The 14,643-nt window shown below is 42.3% G+C and overlaps 1 protein-coding gene across 1 annotated transcript; it reads right to left on the bottom strand.

Moving 5' to 3' along the window:
- Positions 1-11,104: 11,104 nt before the first annotated feature.
- Positions 11,105-13,850, bottom strand: LOC132955599 (zinc finger protein 503-like). Its single transcript, XM_061028508.1, has 2 exons — positions 13,251-13,850; positions 11,105-12,689 (listed from the first exon to the last, which is right to left on the bottom strand). Exons 1-2 carry the CDS (start codon positions 13,506-13,508, stop codon positions 11,259-11,261), a joined length of 1,689 nt encoding a protein of 562 aa, XP_060884491.1. The 5' UTR covers positions 13,509-13,850; the 3' UTR covers positions 11,105-11,258.
- Between the last annotated feature and the right edge of the window lie 793 nt (positions 13,851-14,643).

Raw genomic sequence — 14,643 nt, 5'->3', positions numbered from 1 at the left:
TTACAAAAGAGGTAATTAGGTACATTTATTAAAACTGAGTACATACTGTATCGGTATAGTGTAATCTTGAGTCAGACTACAGGTCTGAAATCAAAATGAGGAAAGAAGGAAACTTTGAAATGCACTTGTTAAATAAAGTCTGTAACGCCATAACAGTTCAGCCAAGAGTAGTTTTATGAATATTGTCCTAAAGTAAGCTGTTCTGGGTCCTGTTAGGACAAGAATGAAGACAGAAAGACTCTAACTGAAAGACTCTGAAAACACAGTTTCAGTGGCAACATGTCACATTCTTGCTGTCAGTGATTTAATGTGATATTTAACAAGTTTTTGTATTTGTTTTATCATTTTTGAAGAGACGGAGCATGCTTGAACATCAGTACAAAAATACAGAATGTGAACATTAGAGAGTAAGCAAAAATTAGTGTTTAGGTAGGTAATAAGAATAGAAAATAAGGGGCGCTGGTAGTCTAGTGGTTAGTGCGCACGTCCCATGTCAGGAGGCTGATTTCCTCCAAACAGGCGGCTCGGTTCAAATCCACCCTCTTTCCCCACTCTCTCTCCCTGATCTCTGACTTTATCATCAGCCTCCCCCCATTAAAACAGAAATATTAAAGTATCAGTATACAGATGTAAACATACAAATACATGAATACAAACAAAGAATAAATTCAGAAACATTCCAGCAATAACCTCTTATCACCACAGATGGCGCCAGAAACCACAAACAGCACATATCTCCAAGGCCACACTTTTTCTTCAATTAGTTGTATAAATAAAAAAAATTGCTTTTAAAGTTTTAAATTTTGACTGTGCCTTCATCTGCCTGAAAAAAATACCTGAACATCCACGAGATAATATGGAAAATAAAAAAATACAGTAGTTTATGTAGAAACAAGGTTAAAACGTGTATTATATATCTTTATCATGATGTTTGCTGCTAAAACAAAATCCTGGTATTCACTCAAAACGTGTGCATCAAATTACACTCAGAGAAAACTTCCATATTTCCATATCAGGTGTACAGATCTAAAATCTCACAGATTTCAATTTTTTGCTTTAAAAAAAAAAAAAAAAAATCACAGCTGCTACTTTTCAGTCCAAAGTGCACGCTCCGCTTCCGTTCCCCATTAGCAGATCGTGGTTGTATATTTTGGTAATAAAGATTTCGAGCGTTCTCAGCTGCGTCTCAGGAGACTCTCTCACAAGGTCTCAGCGAAAAAAGCCTGAAGCCTATCAAGTGTCCCACACAGCACGAGTCCTCACACCTGACGACACGGCTCTGCGGGGAGTTTGTGCTGTCATAATAAATCAGAAACAGACGGGATACAGTTTAATCACGGCAGTGTCCTGTTACTGCAAAATCTACCCTGCTCACCAAACTGTTTACGTCGGCGTGCCAACAGAGCTTGATGGTTGACTTGAGAGGAATAATCCACGAGAGATAACATACAAAGAGCAGTTGATGATTTATGCTGAATGTCTGATCTACTGTACTGCCAGTAGGGCCCTTAAACCTTGCTGGCTTTGATAATAGATGGAATAAACAGGATGCCTTTAAGGGAAAAGGAGCCTGTGTTATATCTTAACATGTTCATCATACCTTAGAAGTGAGGTGTTTAAGACAGTTTCAAAACACAGTGTTTGGCTCTGAAACCATATGAAGCTTATACTTCAAAACCAAAGCAAAATGAGATGCCTGAATTATCAGAGTGGGGACCATCGCTGTGCTTATATCTGTGCTTCCTTCCCTCCATAAAGATGAATCATAACATCTAATTCTCACAAATTACCCCAAACGTTCTGTAGCTCTCTCATTTCCAACGCTGTTTAATCTGTGTCTGGAGTATTCGCTGTCACTTCGCGTTGCAAACACTCCTTTCACTCTGGCACTTCATTGTCTTTTGATGGGCCATAAAAGGCTCGGGTTTGATGGATGATAACTCGGGGCATCTCTCTTTGTTGTGGGATGTGACGAGCGAGTGCGTGTGAGATGTGAGGAGAAGACGCGGTGTGAATGGAAGATGTCACCGATGTCTCGAGCTGACACCGAGGCCTTAAGCGCGGGCTTTGATCTCCGTGAGTGATCGCGAAGCAAACACAAATAAAAGATTCCACCACGGTACAGTTTCCAAGGAGAAAGTTGAACTAGTTTTTTTTCAAACATTTTCCAAGAGGTTTCACCCTGATTGGCATTTCTAGAGGGAGAAATTCTAGCTCATACCTGGCCTCTGTTACGATTTAAAGTCAGACAAATTGGAAAAGGTGTTTCCAGAAGGGTGGATCGTGCTCTGGCTTCTACCTGTACGCAGAACTTGATTTATCAAGAGAAAAGACGGCTCATGTCATTGCCTTCTGATCCAGTCCAATAAATATTGAGTGCTGTAGAAGTCCTGGGACTCCCTGCTGACCCTCCAACATCTGCTCAGGCACTTACTCCTTAATATATTAGCTGTGAGAACAAGGCAGGTGTTTTCAGCTGCAGCCGGAGAACATGGAAAACAGATTGGGCCTCTGGTTTTCACGCAATTGAATTAAAATGAGTCACCACCAGCTTTCCCCATAAAATAAAATCACAAATAATGTAATGGTATGAAGGGGCAGGTGGGAATATTTCACTGGTCTGCTCTGTGGTGGCGAGTAAACATAATTGACTGCAGCTCACATCAGGAATCTATTGTAAGGTAAAAAATTCCTGAGATTAATATCTATAAAGTACCCTTATTAAAAGCAAAGGCGTGCGTTGCACTGTAAACTGCTTCATGGTTTATTGCAGCCGTTTGTTGTTGGAGTGCAGCTTTCAGTGTCCACACGAGGCTCTTTGTGATTTTACTTTGATGTTTACTTAACCAGATGAGAGTTATGAGATGCACGGCCTTTACATTATAGATTACAAAAAGGAAACTTTAAAGGGATTATAATGATGGTAGGTAGACTCATGAGCAAATAGTTACCATCTCTATTTGGTATAAAGGGAATTAGACTTATTTGAAAGCGACTCTATGGGAGAATCCCCAGGGCTGTTCAAAAGGTTTAATCAAGAGGATAAGACTAGTCTCGTCTTTGCTTTCGAGGATCAAGTTCTCCAGTCTACCTTTGTGTTTAGTTTTGCCCAAATATTCAGCCAAAGCTGGATAGGACCTACCTTATCCAGATAAAGGTAGTGCTCTAAATGGGACAAAATATTTCATACTTTATCCACAGGGGGTGCCAATATCCACACCAACTGAAAGATCCTTTAAGTTGTATTTAAGTAGTTTAAATGTTTGATACACTGAAAAACCATTGGGATAATACAAGAACACAGACTCAATGCATTAGGCTTTAGTAGTTCCAACCTTTCCGTGTTGATTTCTATTAGTTATCTTGGTTGAATAACACCAACTCTATTCTTTTCATCCATGTGTCACAGTTTAATAGAAAATAGAAAGTTGACATTGCAGATGGACATCCCTCACTCATTGTCCTACTGCTGTTAATTCTCCCTTATGCTCCAAATATACAATAAAATATCCCCCTGACAAATGCACACCAATTACCTGAAGGTTTGTGTGATTTGGTCTAGAGCAAAGTGACAACAATCTCTTCACATTGTGAAGCAGGTTACATTTGAGCATCTCCACCCACTTATCTACTTCCTCTTGACCAAAGTACTCCACCCAACACTCTTACGATGGCTTTTCTTTATGCAGATCTGACTCCTGATGCAATTAAAACATTTCTTTTTAGCCTTAAGGAGGTAGTTTTGTGCATTTGGAGTGCGGTCTAGTTCAAGAAAAGAGTTAAAAAATCATGAATGCAGCTGATAGTACTGATGGTTGAGTTTGCACTTGTGCTCACATGTGTGGGAGTAACACAGACTGAAACCACATTTCAGGCTGTCAGCTGAAAATGAGTAATGTGCTGCAGATCATAGCCTCAGGATACAGTCATATTTGAAGGATATCAAAAACCCATGATACCTGGAATTGACCCCTGTCATTTCCTTCAACAATATATAATTTTTTTTAACTCTTTTGTGTCTTTTTCTCCCATATGGGCTCAGCTTTAAGTTCTACACAGATATCCTCAGCCATCTGGTTTTCATTTCCTGCAAGGTTGGAGATGGTAGGAGAGTTTAAAAAAAGAAGCCTCGTTTGAACTGGGGGGCTAATGTAGTCAGGATGGAATCTGTCACTCAGTCTATTGCATGTTGAGGACTAAGGGCAGTTTCAGCTGTAAGCAGTCCATGATTTATGGACACCAAGTGAACTCTTGTAAGCAAAAGCCAGCCAGGAGTTCAGAGCGGCAACTGGGCTCTTTTTTTTTTTGGCCGCGGCTCGCCTGCATTTGCTTTCCATTCATGCCAAAACCTTTCGCACGGCAATTAGCTCCGTCCTCATTTGGGTCTGCAGTCCCACAGGGTTAGCGAAGCCATTTATCATCCTCAGGGTTTGGAGCTCTGCAACTACGTCTCAGGTAGTATTTTTTTCAAACAGTCGTTGGCCCAGCTCTTTCCGTTTAACCAAATGAGAGCGAGATACAGTAGTTCTGAAGTTCTGCCATCCATCCATCTGACTGACGCCTTTGTTTTTCTCTACAGGTGTGAAGGCGAAAGGGAAACGTCATTTCACATGGCTCATTTGTCATACAATAACTACATAGTTAGAGTGAATAGAGTGATGACAACATGGCCCCTTGCTTTTTTTGGAAGGTCAACTGCTTTGGATTTGGATCTTAGGGTGCAGGCACAACTAAAGAAAAACCTGCACTCTGCTAATGAGGAGTATGCTCAAAAGACAAAGAAAGAGATTAATTATGTTGAGTCTTTTAGTGAGCTGGATTTATAGAGCTTTTTAATAGCAGCCTTGACATTTAGCACATGTTTACACAGATACAGATGTAAGATATGTAACCTTGTTAGGCGCACATTACTGAACTGCTCTTACTTTATGCTGATCTATGCCTTGACTTCTATTGAAAACCTAAGTGCTGGCTCTGCTACAAGTATTTATATAGCTTCCAAATGCCTTTGGGGCGTCATTAAAACACATATTTGAGTAGGCAGAGCCATAAACATGCACTGGATACATTTTTTGTTTTCTTAGCCCAAACATCTTCAGAGGCCACGAGGAAAATAATTGAAATACAATCTGTGCATTTTTTTTGGTTTTCACATCCTTGGAGAGCCATTATTTTACAAAAAAACAAGTGATCTGAAATTCCACATTTGTTGAGACGATTTATTTTTGGCTGTATCACCGCTTAGTCTTTATCAATCAGAATTAAGGCATTAGATGGAGCTATTTGGTTTTGTCTTCCTTAAATGGAGTCAGGACTGCAGTGTAGGCCCAGGGGTTACCAGGAGTATCAGAGGGGACTAATTGTCAAGGTTATGTCTCAGCGGATGATTGATGTGAGGCCAGGCTGTTTTTGTCAGCCTGTCAGGTGGCTGGAATGTTTAATGTTCTCATTATTGGTTGCTCTGTTGTGTATATTTCTCTGTCAGCGCCGCTGAGCCATCTGAACTGCCAGAGCACTTCAAAGGCCTGCAGGTCATCCGTCTTCCTCCTGACGCCCGAATGTTCAGCCTCAGCTGAGTGCCGGTGATTTGTTATGACTTGAGAGCCAGCTGACAGACAGGTCTTCTATAAAAAACATGCACCCATTTCCCCTTTGTCTTGCAATGAAAGCATCGCTGCTTCTGTAATGGAGTGGGGGGGGGGGGGGGGGGGAGGAGGGGTGCTGTCATAGGAGGAGGCTGGCACCTGACAGTTGTGTCATCTCACTAATTTGCAGACAGGAAGACTTGAAGTATTTTGTCTTCTTTGCCTAAGTGCGGGTTTTGGTTCTGGTGTCACATATTATCACAGGTCACCATCTGTCGTGGAGTGCCACAGGGAACAAAGCTGGGACCACTATATTAAGGTACATTTTCATATCCATCTTAAGTCCATGTGATGGCATCATGGGAAGAATGCTGATGACAAGCAATGAAAAGTGAGAGCTGAGATGCTTAAGACAAGAGGAGAATCCAAATGTCCTCGATACTTTTCCCAGACCCCTTCACAAGATTGATCGTTTTCTGCTGATCTAATTTTGGATCATACCAAAACAGCCCATTTGTCTTAAAGAAAAATGATGTGCCACTCGGTGCAGATGGAAACTATTTTTTTTCAAAGATGAAAGAGAAACTATGCTCCTCAGCCATAATCACGAGCTGTAGATTACTCTGTCGATTTAACCAGATGGCAGGATGGATTCTGCAGGCCCCCCTGTATATTAATGAACAGCAGTCTGTTATATTTGACTTAGGGAAGTGAAACGTCCATCACCTGTAATGGTCTGCCAGCTGGCTTTATGCATTTTTTTATACAACTTTTGATCTGTCTGGCATTTTTCATTTTGAAGAAATATTTTTTTTACTGCTGTTTTCCATCATTGTCACAGTTCTGGTAAATATTGGTTTTATTTATTTCACCAGAAAGAAAGCCTCCAAGTTATGTCCACAGCTAATTTCCTTTCATAGGTCAAGGTAATAATTCTGCCACTAAAACTGTCGCGCTGGGCGAAGCACACAAGTTCGATAGTAACTCGATTAAGTTAGGCTGTCGACATAAGTGCAAACACGGCAATACTGTATGTTAACAAACCTAATAATAGGAAGGGGGAGATTTCTAACCATAGGTGTGGCACAAAGGCAGCTGAGCTAAAGGGAAAGATTGTTTGGCTTTGTTTGTTAGTGTGAAACAAAATGTCTTCTTTCTGCTCTACTAAAGTTGTTTATGACTTAATCAGACGTCCTTCTTATTGGCTGCCTCTTCAGTGCATTTGAGACGAGTTCGCTAAAGAAACTGATTGTCTTTGTCTCAGAATGTCAGTCTGAAGGGATTGCAGAAAACTTAAAAAGGCAAGGAACACGTGTTTGCAAGCCTGAGTAACCTAGAAACTCCCCTACACATGAATATGCCAAGTCTTATTTTAAAATTAACTGCGGGGGAAAACTTTGGCTTCGTTTCCCGAAGGAGAGAGCACGAACAGTGCGGAAGCACAATGCCAGCGTGTCATACATTTAAACACTGTTAAATTAAAGGCTGTTTACTGCTCTCAGAGGCCATTCATCTTACTCAACGTTCGTCTGCTTCTTGCAAATTTGTCAGTAAGAGCTTCCACATGCCAAGACCAAGAGTAGGAGGAGAGGGGGAAGGGGGGGGGGGGGGGGGGGGGGGGGGGGGGGGTTATCAGAGGAAGGTTTTCATAGCGTGTCTCTTCAGTCAGTATGTAGTTAATTAGCCCCCACGCACAATAAGGCCAGAAGTCATTAATCACCCGGACCCGAGCAGAAGCCGACTCAAAGTGAGAAAGACGTTTTCGGAGACAAAAAAGTTAGCCGTCTATGACAGACTTCAAAATGGCCGCTGTCAGTGGTGTGTAAATTATAGGGCATGTTGAGTGCTGAAAGACAAGGGCCCACTGTTTAACTCACTGTTGCTCTTTCCGTTGCTTTGTGTGTTGACAGACTGTCTTCGGAGGGAAAGTTCCCTCTTTTTCGACTGGCTTTTTTTTTTTTTTTTTACTCAAAAAGACACTTTATTTTGAGTGAATGGAATAAAAGTTGTTCAAATGAAGGTAATCTCAGCATACCACACTCACTTCCTTCTTTAAGAGGCCTCAAAAGGTCAGCAGCTCAGTCAAAAAAACAGCTTTAACTTTGTAGTACTATGTTTATTTTCCTTGTCAAAAGGACAGGAAATGATGGAGTGATGATAAATATGGCGCTTGTTTGGAGAAGCGAAAGCCTTTCTCCCACAAACATGAACCCCGACGTTCCTCTGGATGATGGAAGACACACTTCTCAGCTGATTGAACATGAAAGAGGTCGTCGGCTTTTTCCTTCTGCGTCTGTAAACAGAGATCCGCCTGACTTTCCAGAGCACATAAGCAATGAGGAAGATTTATTCAAAGGCAGCAAATGTTTGTGTAACAACGGGGGAAATCCCTCGTTGGGATCATTAATACAGCTGACAGAAGGGTGTTAAATTCATTACATAGCCAAAACATTTGTAACAAGTGTTTGAAAGCTGGATGATATATGTATTTGCGGCATGGATTTATTTCTGGAAAGTCAGTTTTCTTGCATGACTGTTGGACCTTCAACCATAACAAGGCCAGAGGACGGCTTAACACGTGGCATGCAGCTGTGCAAAAAAAGCCACCATTTTGAACATGACGTGCCGATCTGTTCCCCCTCAGGTGAAAGGCCGAAAGTCTCGCTCATACTGCACTTCAAAGCAGAACAGGTGGGGCCGCCATCGTGATTCAACGTGAAGTCATGACGACGTCCAGTTTATCTGAGGTCCTGGCAGTATTTTACATTGGAACATGTGGGAAAGAGATCATCTGTTCAAGATTGATAGACTTCGACACGGTAGGATAGATGTATGTGAGTCACTTAATGTAATAAACAGAAAGAAATGACCTCAGTCCTGAATGCAGCATCTTTCCCCAACAACCAATTTAATTTAGTTAATCGTAATCTTAACTTGAGTTCCTTAAGACAATATGTATGATTGTAAAAATTCAAACAAAGCTTTACACTCCCACTATTGCAAAAAAAAAGTTGATGTAATAAATACTGTGCAGTATTATAAATATTGTATGGATACGAGAAATTAGATTATTATTATTTTTTTTTTTTAAAGATTTTTTTTTTGCCTTTTTGTGCCTTTAATGGAGAGATAGGACAGTGGATAGAGTTGGAAATCAGGGAGAGAGAGAGAGTGGGGAATGACATGCGGGATAGGAGCCACAGGCTGGATTCGAACTTGGGCCGCCCGCTTGGAAGACTATAGCCTCCATACATGGGGCGCGCGCACTAACCACTGCGCCCCAAGTTTGTTTTTTAAAGTGACTGATGGCAGATTACATTAAAGGTTCTCATACCAACCTGCAAAACTTCCAGTGCAATACGTTATAGCACTGGAATAATAGAGGCACACGTTAATCTGCACACTCCACTGTTAACCCCGTCTGTGTAGCATTCATAAGCAGTGCATCAACATGTAATACATTGTTGATGACACATTGATGTTGTGTGCATCTGTGAGGACAAATGTTAAATTGTGTATAAAATCAATGAAGACATATTTTACAATGCTCTCATTCATTATCTATTCATTAGTCAACCTCTTCTTATGGGTCCCTAGAGGGGACAAAATGTGGCATTTAAATAACCATAAAAAAGCATTCATATTTGCCTTTAACTAGATTATAGAGAGTCCAAACATTCATTATAAATTATTTGACTACTTGCAAATTTCCATCAAAGATAGGGTTTAGGTTTTCCTAAATGATAGTTTTATAATTTTGCGATAATTACTTCATAATCACTTTTGTTCACTAATGGTTGTTTGTATGCTTTGTTCTCAGGTTTTTTCGTGAATTTAATGTGATTTCCCTTAGAAAGAACATAACCATGAAACCCATCACTTGGAATTGTACTGTAAATAAACTGAATACCTAAGTTGTGACACAAGAAAAAAATGTATCACAATAACATCCAATGCTTGCTCATTAAATATATTTTTTTTATCAAGTGTTATTACAGTTTGCTCTGCTGCGTAGTATCCTTAAACGCAAGATGATCCATCAGTCCATTAAATCCTTATTGGTTCAATTTGTTCATGCACCAGAGGACGTGTGAATTTATACTGCTGTGTCACACATCTATTACATATTGAGGAATAATTTCTGAAGATCTTCCCATTTGTTCCCATCATACTGTCAATAAAAAAGATGCATCACGTTTGATCTACCCTGCATGGCTTTATGGCTGTTGTGTAGACCTGAGGGCTTCATCACCATCTATCACAGAGCTGTTTAGGGCTCATCTGCATGAAGGATGTGTGCATGTGATGAATACGACATGTGACCGTTAATGATGGTGATTTTATTGCCCCAGAACAGCCTGATTTACTGAGGATGGATAATGACACTGTTGGCTTGATTTAGCTGATTTGTTTTAAGGGGGCTGGAATAGTTAGGCCTCGCTTTATTTCATGCTCTCTGCTTCCCGGCTTCATTACAGCGATCACAGGCGCCGTGGAAACGTCCCACATCTGGTGTCATCGTAAATCTTTGCTCAGGGAGCTCCTCGCTCATATCACTCGCTCGTTTGTCTTCGTTAATGAAAGCATAATGCATGACCTCGTGATTGAGAAGATTCTGCATGTTTTGATGAGCATGGGATAATGCATCTGAACACACACACTAACACACACATAGTACATATTGTAGGTTAAGGCCTGTTAGTGGTTTGAGCATCTTAAGTTCAAAATGCAAGAACATACATGCTCTCAGTAATAACTTTTTTTGTTTTTTAATATAAAATGCTGAGAAGACTTTACAACTCTGGCATTACTTTTTCATCTGCAAGATGTTTGCAAAGACCCCCTGACAGCCTCATGGTAATAAAGTGAAATATATAAAATAAACCAAAGTTATATATCATGAAATTATAACCATTAACCGTGGCTGTGCACAATATAATTGCATATTTATAATATTTGTTTGTGTTAATGTTTGTAAAATCCTCTAAACATGAAATATTGACCCCAATAAATAAATATGATATATTTGATTTAAAAAAAAATCATAGTGAGCTCTCACAAGCCAACAGTCCCATTGTCCAAGAAGACAAACACAGCTGACAATAAATTAAAAATTAATTAAATAGGATGTTATAAATTCTTGTTAGTGCCTTTTTTTTGGTCTGATTTTGCCATGGAATAATTAATTTATGAATTAATTTCACCGCATTGTAACCATTTTTTTAAAGCTGTTCCAAACTTTCAATGTGTCACCCAGGAAAGAAAAATACAGCTTTCATGTTTTTTCTCCTAAAATAATAAATTCTGAAACATGAAATCAACTCTGGTGTTGATTTCTATTATTCTGTGTCATCACTCAGCAGATTTTAAAATAACAGTGAGGCATAAAAATAAATTACATGTAAGTGGAAGAGGTCCCATTTAAATCAGTACAAAAATAATAATAATACAGTTTTGGTACACAGCAGGTGAAGTGAACACAAACATTTTCTCCTGTGTAAAAGAATGCAAAGTGAGGCTTTTTTCAAAGTTATATTATTTTTTATTTTTAGTCACGCTTGAAGCTATCGCAAATAAATACACTGATCCTCACGCGGATCCAGTCCCTGCATGAAGTACAATATAAAACTCATGTGGCCTAAATCTCCTTTATAAACGTATAATTCTCTGTCTCTACTGGTATCCTAAGGCCGAGGCTGTAGTCAGTCTCTGTCCGTACAGGGCGTACGGGGAGTAGTAAGGCCCTGTGGCCGCGGGCACCGGCACCGGGCCCCCGGGTGTGGGCAGAGGGCTCTTTGAATACGGGTGGTAGCGGCTACTCAGTCCGAGGGGGTGATGGGGGCCCCTGAGGGCCAGCGTGCCGGGGCTGCCTGGACTTCCATTAGGAGGCATATGCATGTGACACGCCATGGCAGCGGCTGCAGCGGCGTTAGCGAGAGAAGAAGAGCCGGGGTACCCCGATATCAACTTCTCCGTGCCGGCAAAGGCCGTGTGAGTCCGCAAGTGGCTGAGCAACTCCTCAGAGGAGGAAAAACGCTTATCACAAGGTCCGTTAGCAGAAACCCAGTTACACACGTGCGGCAGAGGGTCGTTAGGCAGAATAAACCCATATGGATATAAGGGATGTCCACTAAAAGACGGGGCCGAGGGGTGCACGCCGTGGAGCGGGTGAGTGGAGTACATGAGCGGGTATCCGGACTTGAGCGCAGCAGCTGCCGCCGCCGCCGCAGAGTCATGCGCGCAGTTCGCACTGGACGCACCGGATAAATGGCTCGTGCAGTGGTAGCTCAGGCAGTACGGGTCCCGACACAGACTAGCAGACATAAGAGAAGGGGGAGAAGCTCCAGCTAAAGGGCTCCCTGCTTTACTGCATCCCAGAGAGTTGGCCGCAGCAAACTGTGCGCTTAACAGCTGGCTGCTGGATTTGGTGGGGTCCAGGGTCATTCCGTGAGGGAGAAACGGCTGAGGGTAACCTGCATAGGCCCCCGCTAAACTTCCAGGGTATGAAATACCAGCAGGTGGCATGGGGAAAACTGTATGCCCGGGTTTGTAGGGGGAAACAGGGGCTACCAGTCCGGAGGAGAGCATGGAGGAGGAGGAGGTCACAGATATTGAGTCTGATGTAACAGTCTTTGATCCAGATGTGTTCTCTTGGTGTTGGCTGCCATCAGAGGTAATTCCACTTATCCTATGGCTGCCATTACTCTCTGTAGAGCCGCTTTTATTGCTATCAGACTCCTTCTTGTCCTCTTTGTCTCCCGCTTTGCCCTCAGCTGGCACAGGAGACACGGAGGTGCAGGAGCTGGGGCTGCCTGTCCTGGGGCTGAACGGCTGGCAGGTGGCGCTAGGCACTCGGAAACTGTTTTTATCTCCACTCAGGCTGCCGCTCGACTCCTTCTTTTCCGACGATTTCGAGTACGGTTTAAAGCTGGATTTGTCGTCGGCTCCGATGTCGCTCATTTTCAGCGGGCCAGATTTACTCTCCTTATCGCTAGATCCACTCGAGGTCACGGAGGAGAGCTTGGAGGAGGACGGCGGGTCCGGTTTGCCGATCTGGGAGCATGTTTGCGCCAGCAGAGCCAGAGGACTTTTCTTTGCATCCAGCTAGTGAAACAAAAACAAAACACAGTTAGCATGACCCATCAAAGCACTTCAGATTGCCAGGTTATGTGGCAAATACTCACAAGAAAAGGCTTTCGCGCAATTTACGCATTGCGCATAAACTTATCTCGTTATGGAACTCAGAACTCAGCGTAATGAGCACGTTAAGAGGTAACGCACTCACGGGGCTGATGTACAGGAGATAGATAAGACTGTACAGCTGCCACGCGTCGAAAATGACAAACACGGGCATCAGCTTGCAACAACAAGGTCATTAAATTTCACAGCGAGTCTGAATCCGATACAAAAAAAAAACAACAACCTCCCAAAAAAACGACAATAAACTCCGACATCAAGTGTAAAAATCAGAGAACAAGAAGGCTAATCTTTCCTCTATCGAATAATTTACTACATCGTTTGAATACAATCTTCAGTTATCGATCGACTTTGTCAACGACATCCATCCAGTAAAAAGAGAAAAGAAGCTTTCGTGTTCTCTGATTTCAGAGCCAAATACTTGGCCGTGTGCGCAAACATTTCAACAAAAATCGCGTCGGCTCTTACCTCGATGGGACTGACAGGCGTGGACGGTAAAGGCTGAAGGTACTCCGGGTGTAAAAGGTGTCCTGCCCGAGCCGTGAGCATTTTTAAGACCTTGATGGGAAGACGGCCGGCTTGGCGAGAAGGGTCTGCGGGCGAGACCGAGTTGTGGACGGTTGGATTCTTGCTGTTCTTCTCTGCGCCCTTCTCCCCCGAGGAGCCGCTCTCCCACGCTGTGTTCGTGCTATTTCTCAGGACAGAGACCGTGGGCGATGTGATCATGACCCAATTCTCATCAAAATGGTTGAGAGATACATGTGTAGAGGAAAGAAAGCCCGCACTCAAAGACTTCAGACGGTTAAAGCCACAGTTAAAAAGATGTAAAATCCTTAAAAGAGACGCCTGTGTGAGAAGAATCCGTGCGAATCGCAGCCGCGTTGCTTCATCTCCGGTGTCGCTCTGACAGTGTGGCTGCAGGTCCGAGAGCGCACTCGGTTTACGAGGCTACACGAGAGATCACTCCGCCTCCTATACCAAAGCAGCATCGGAATAAGTCCGCAGATCAGAGCCTGTTCCGCCTCCCAATCAAAGAGAAAACTCGAGGGTGATGGGGGGGGGGGGTCGAGTGAATGTGACGTTTCCTCCTCAGACGAGTGTGCATTTCACATTTCACTCACTCAGAGCAGCTTTTAATCTGGAGTTTTTGTGTGCGTCTTTGCGTAATTGGCGCTTTGACGCATGCGCCTCAAATGTATGGTGAGGTTTTTGTGGAAGATTTAACAAGCCAACGAAAGTAAAACGATAAGTGTCAAGATGCAAACGATACGTTTTACTTGACAGAAAAAAATAGGCCCTGTGCTACTTTTGTCAAATAATGAGACAAATACTTTTCGCGATTACACTCCTATTTGTGACATTTGTATTTAGCAAAAAAAATACTGTTCACCCTTTCTTAATCATTAATGAAAAAAGTGTGTGTCCTAAAAGGAGAGAAAAAAAATTGGCTCTCCTTTTCAATGTGCTCAGATATCCATCGGCATGTTTCACATTTCCTGCAACTTTCTCCTCTCCATCAAGCAGAGTGTCATCTGTCAGTTCCCCGTCCTGCACGCCAGTTATCTGTCAGCTGTCTGCACTTATTTTTTTTTGTGCCTCTTCACAGTCAGATTCAGGTCAAACGCTGTAAAGTGAATCCATGAGGAGTGGAGGGGAGAAGTGAGGGTGCACCTCTCCGTGCCTCCTCCGTCGTGATTTAGGCCGTTTGCTCTGCCTGGTGTGGTCAGACTATTAACTACGCTTTGTTTAATTTGAAACCACCCTGAGGCAGTCATAAAGAGCTTTAATTCTGCCACATCATTTGTTTAATTGTATTCAGATGTTTCCACGTTTTTTTTTTTTTGTCTAAAGATTCAAGATA

The sequence above is a fragment of the Labrus mixtus genome, chromosome 21 (assembly GCF_963584025.1).
Source record: "Labrus mixtus chromosome 21, fLabMix1.1, whole genome shotgun sequence".
Lineage (NCBI taxonomy): Eukaryota > Metazoa > Chordata > Actinopteri > Labriformes > Labridae > Labrus > Labrus mixtus.
Note: the sequence above shows the minus strand (reverse complement) of the source record. Positions and strands in the feature narration are given on the sequence as shown.

What these genes read in the sequence shown, in the direction of transcription:
- LOC132955599 (XM_061028508.1), bottom strand. Translation starts at nt 13,508, where the DNA reads ATGATCACATCGCCCACGGTCTCTGTCCTGAGAAATAGCACGAACACA. An exon ending in CGCCTGTCAGTCCCATCGAG is followed by an intron (nt 12,690 to 13,250) that starts GTAAGAGCCGAC and finishes TTGTTTCACTAG; the next exon opens with CTGGATGCAAAGAAAAGTCC.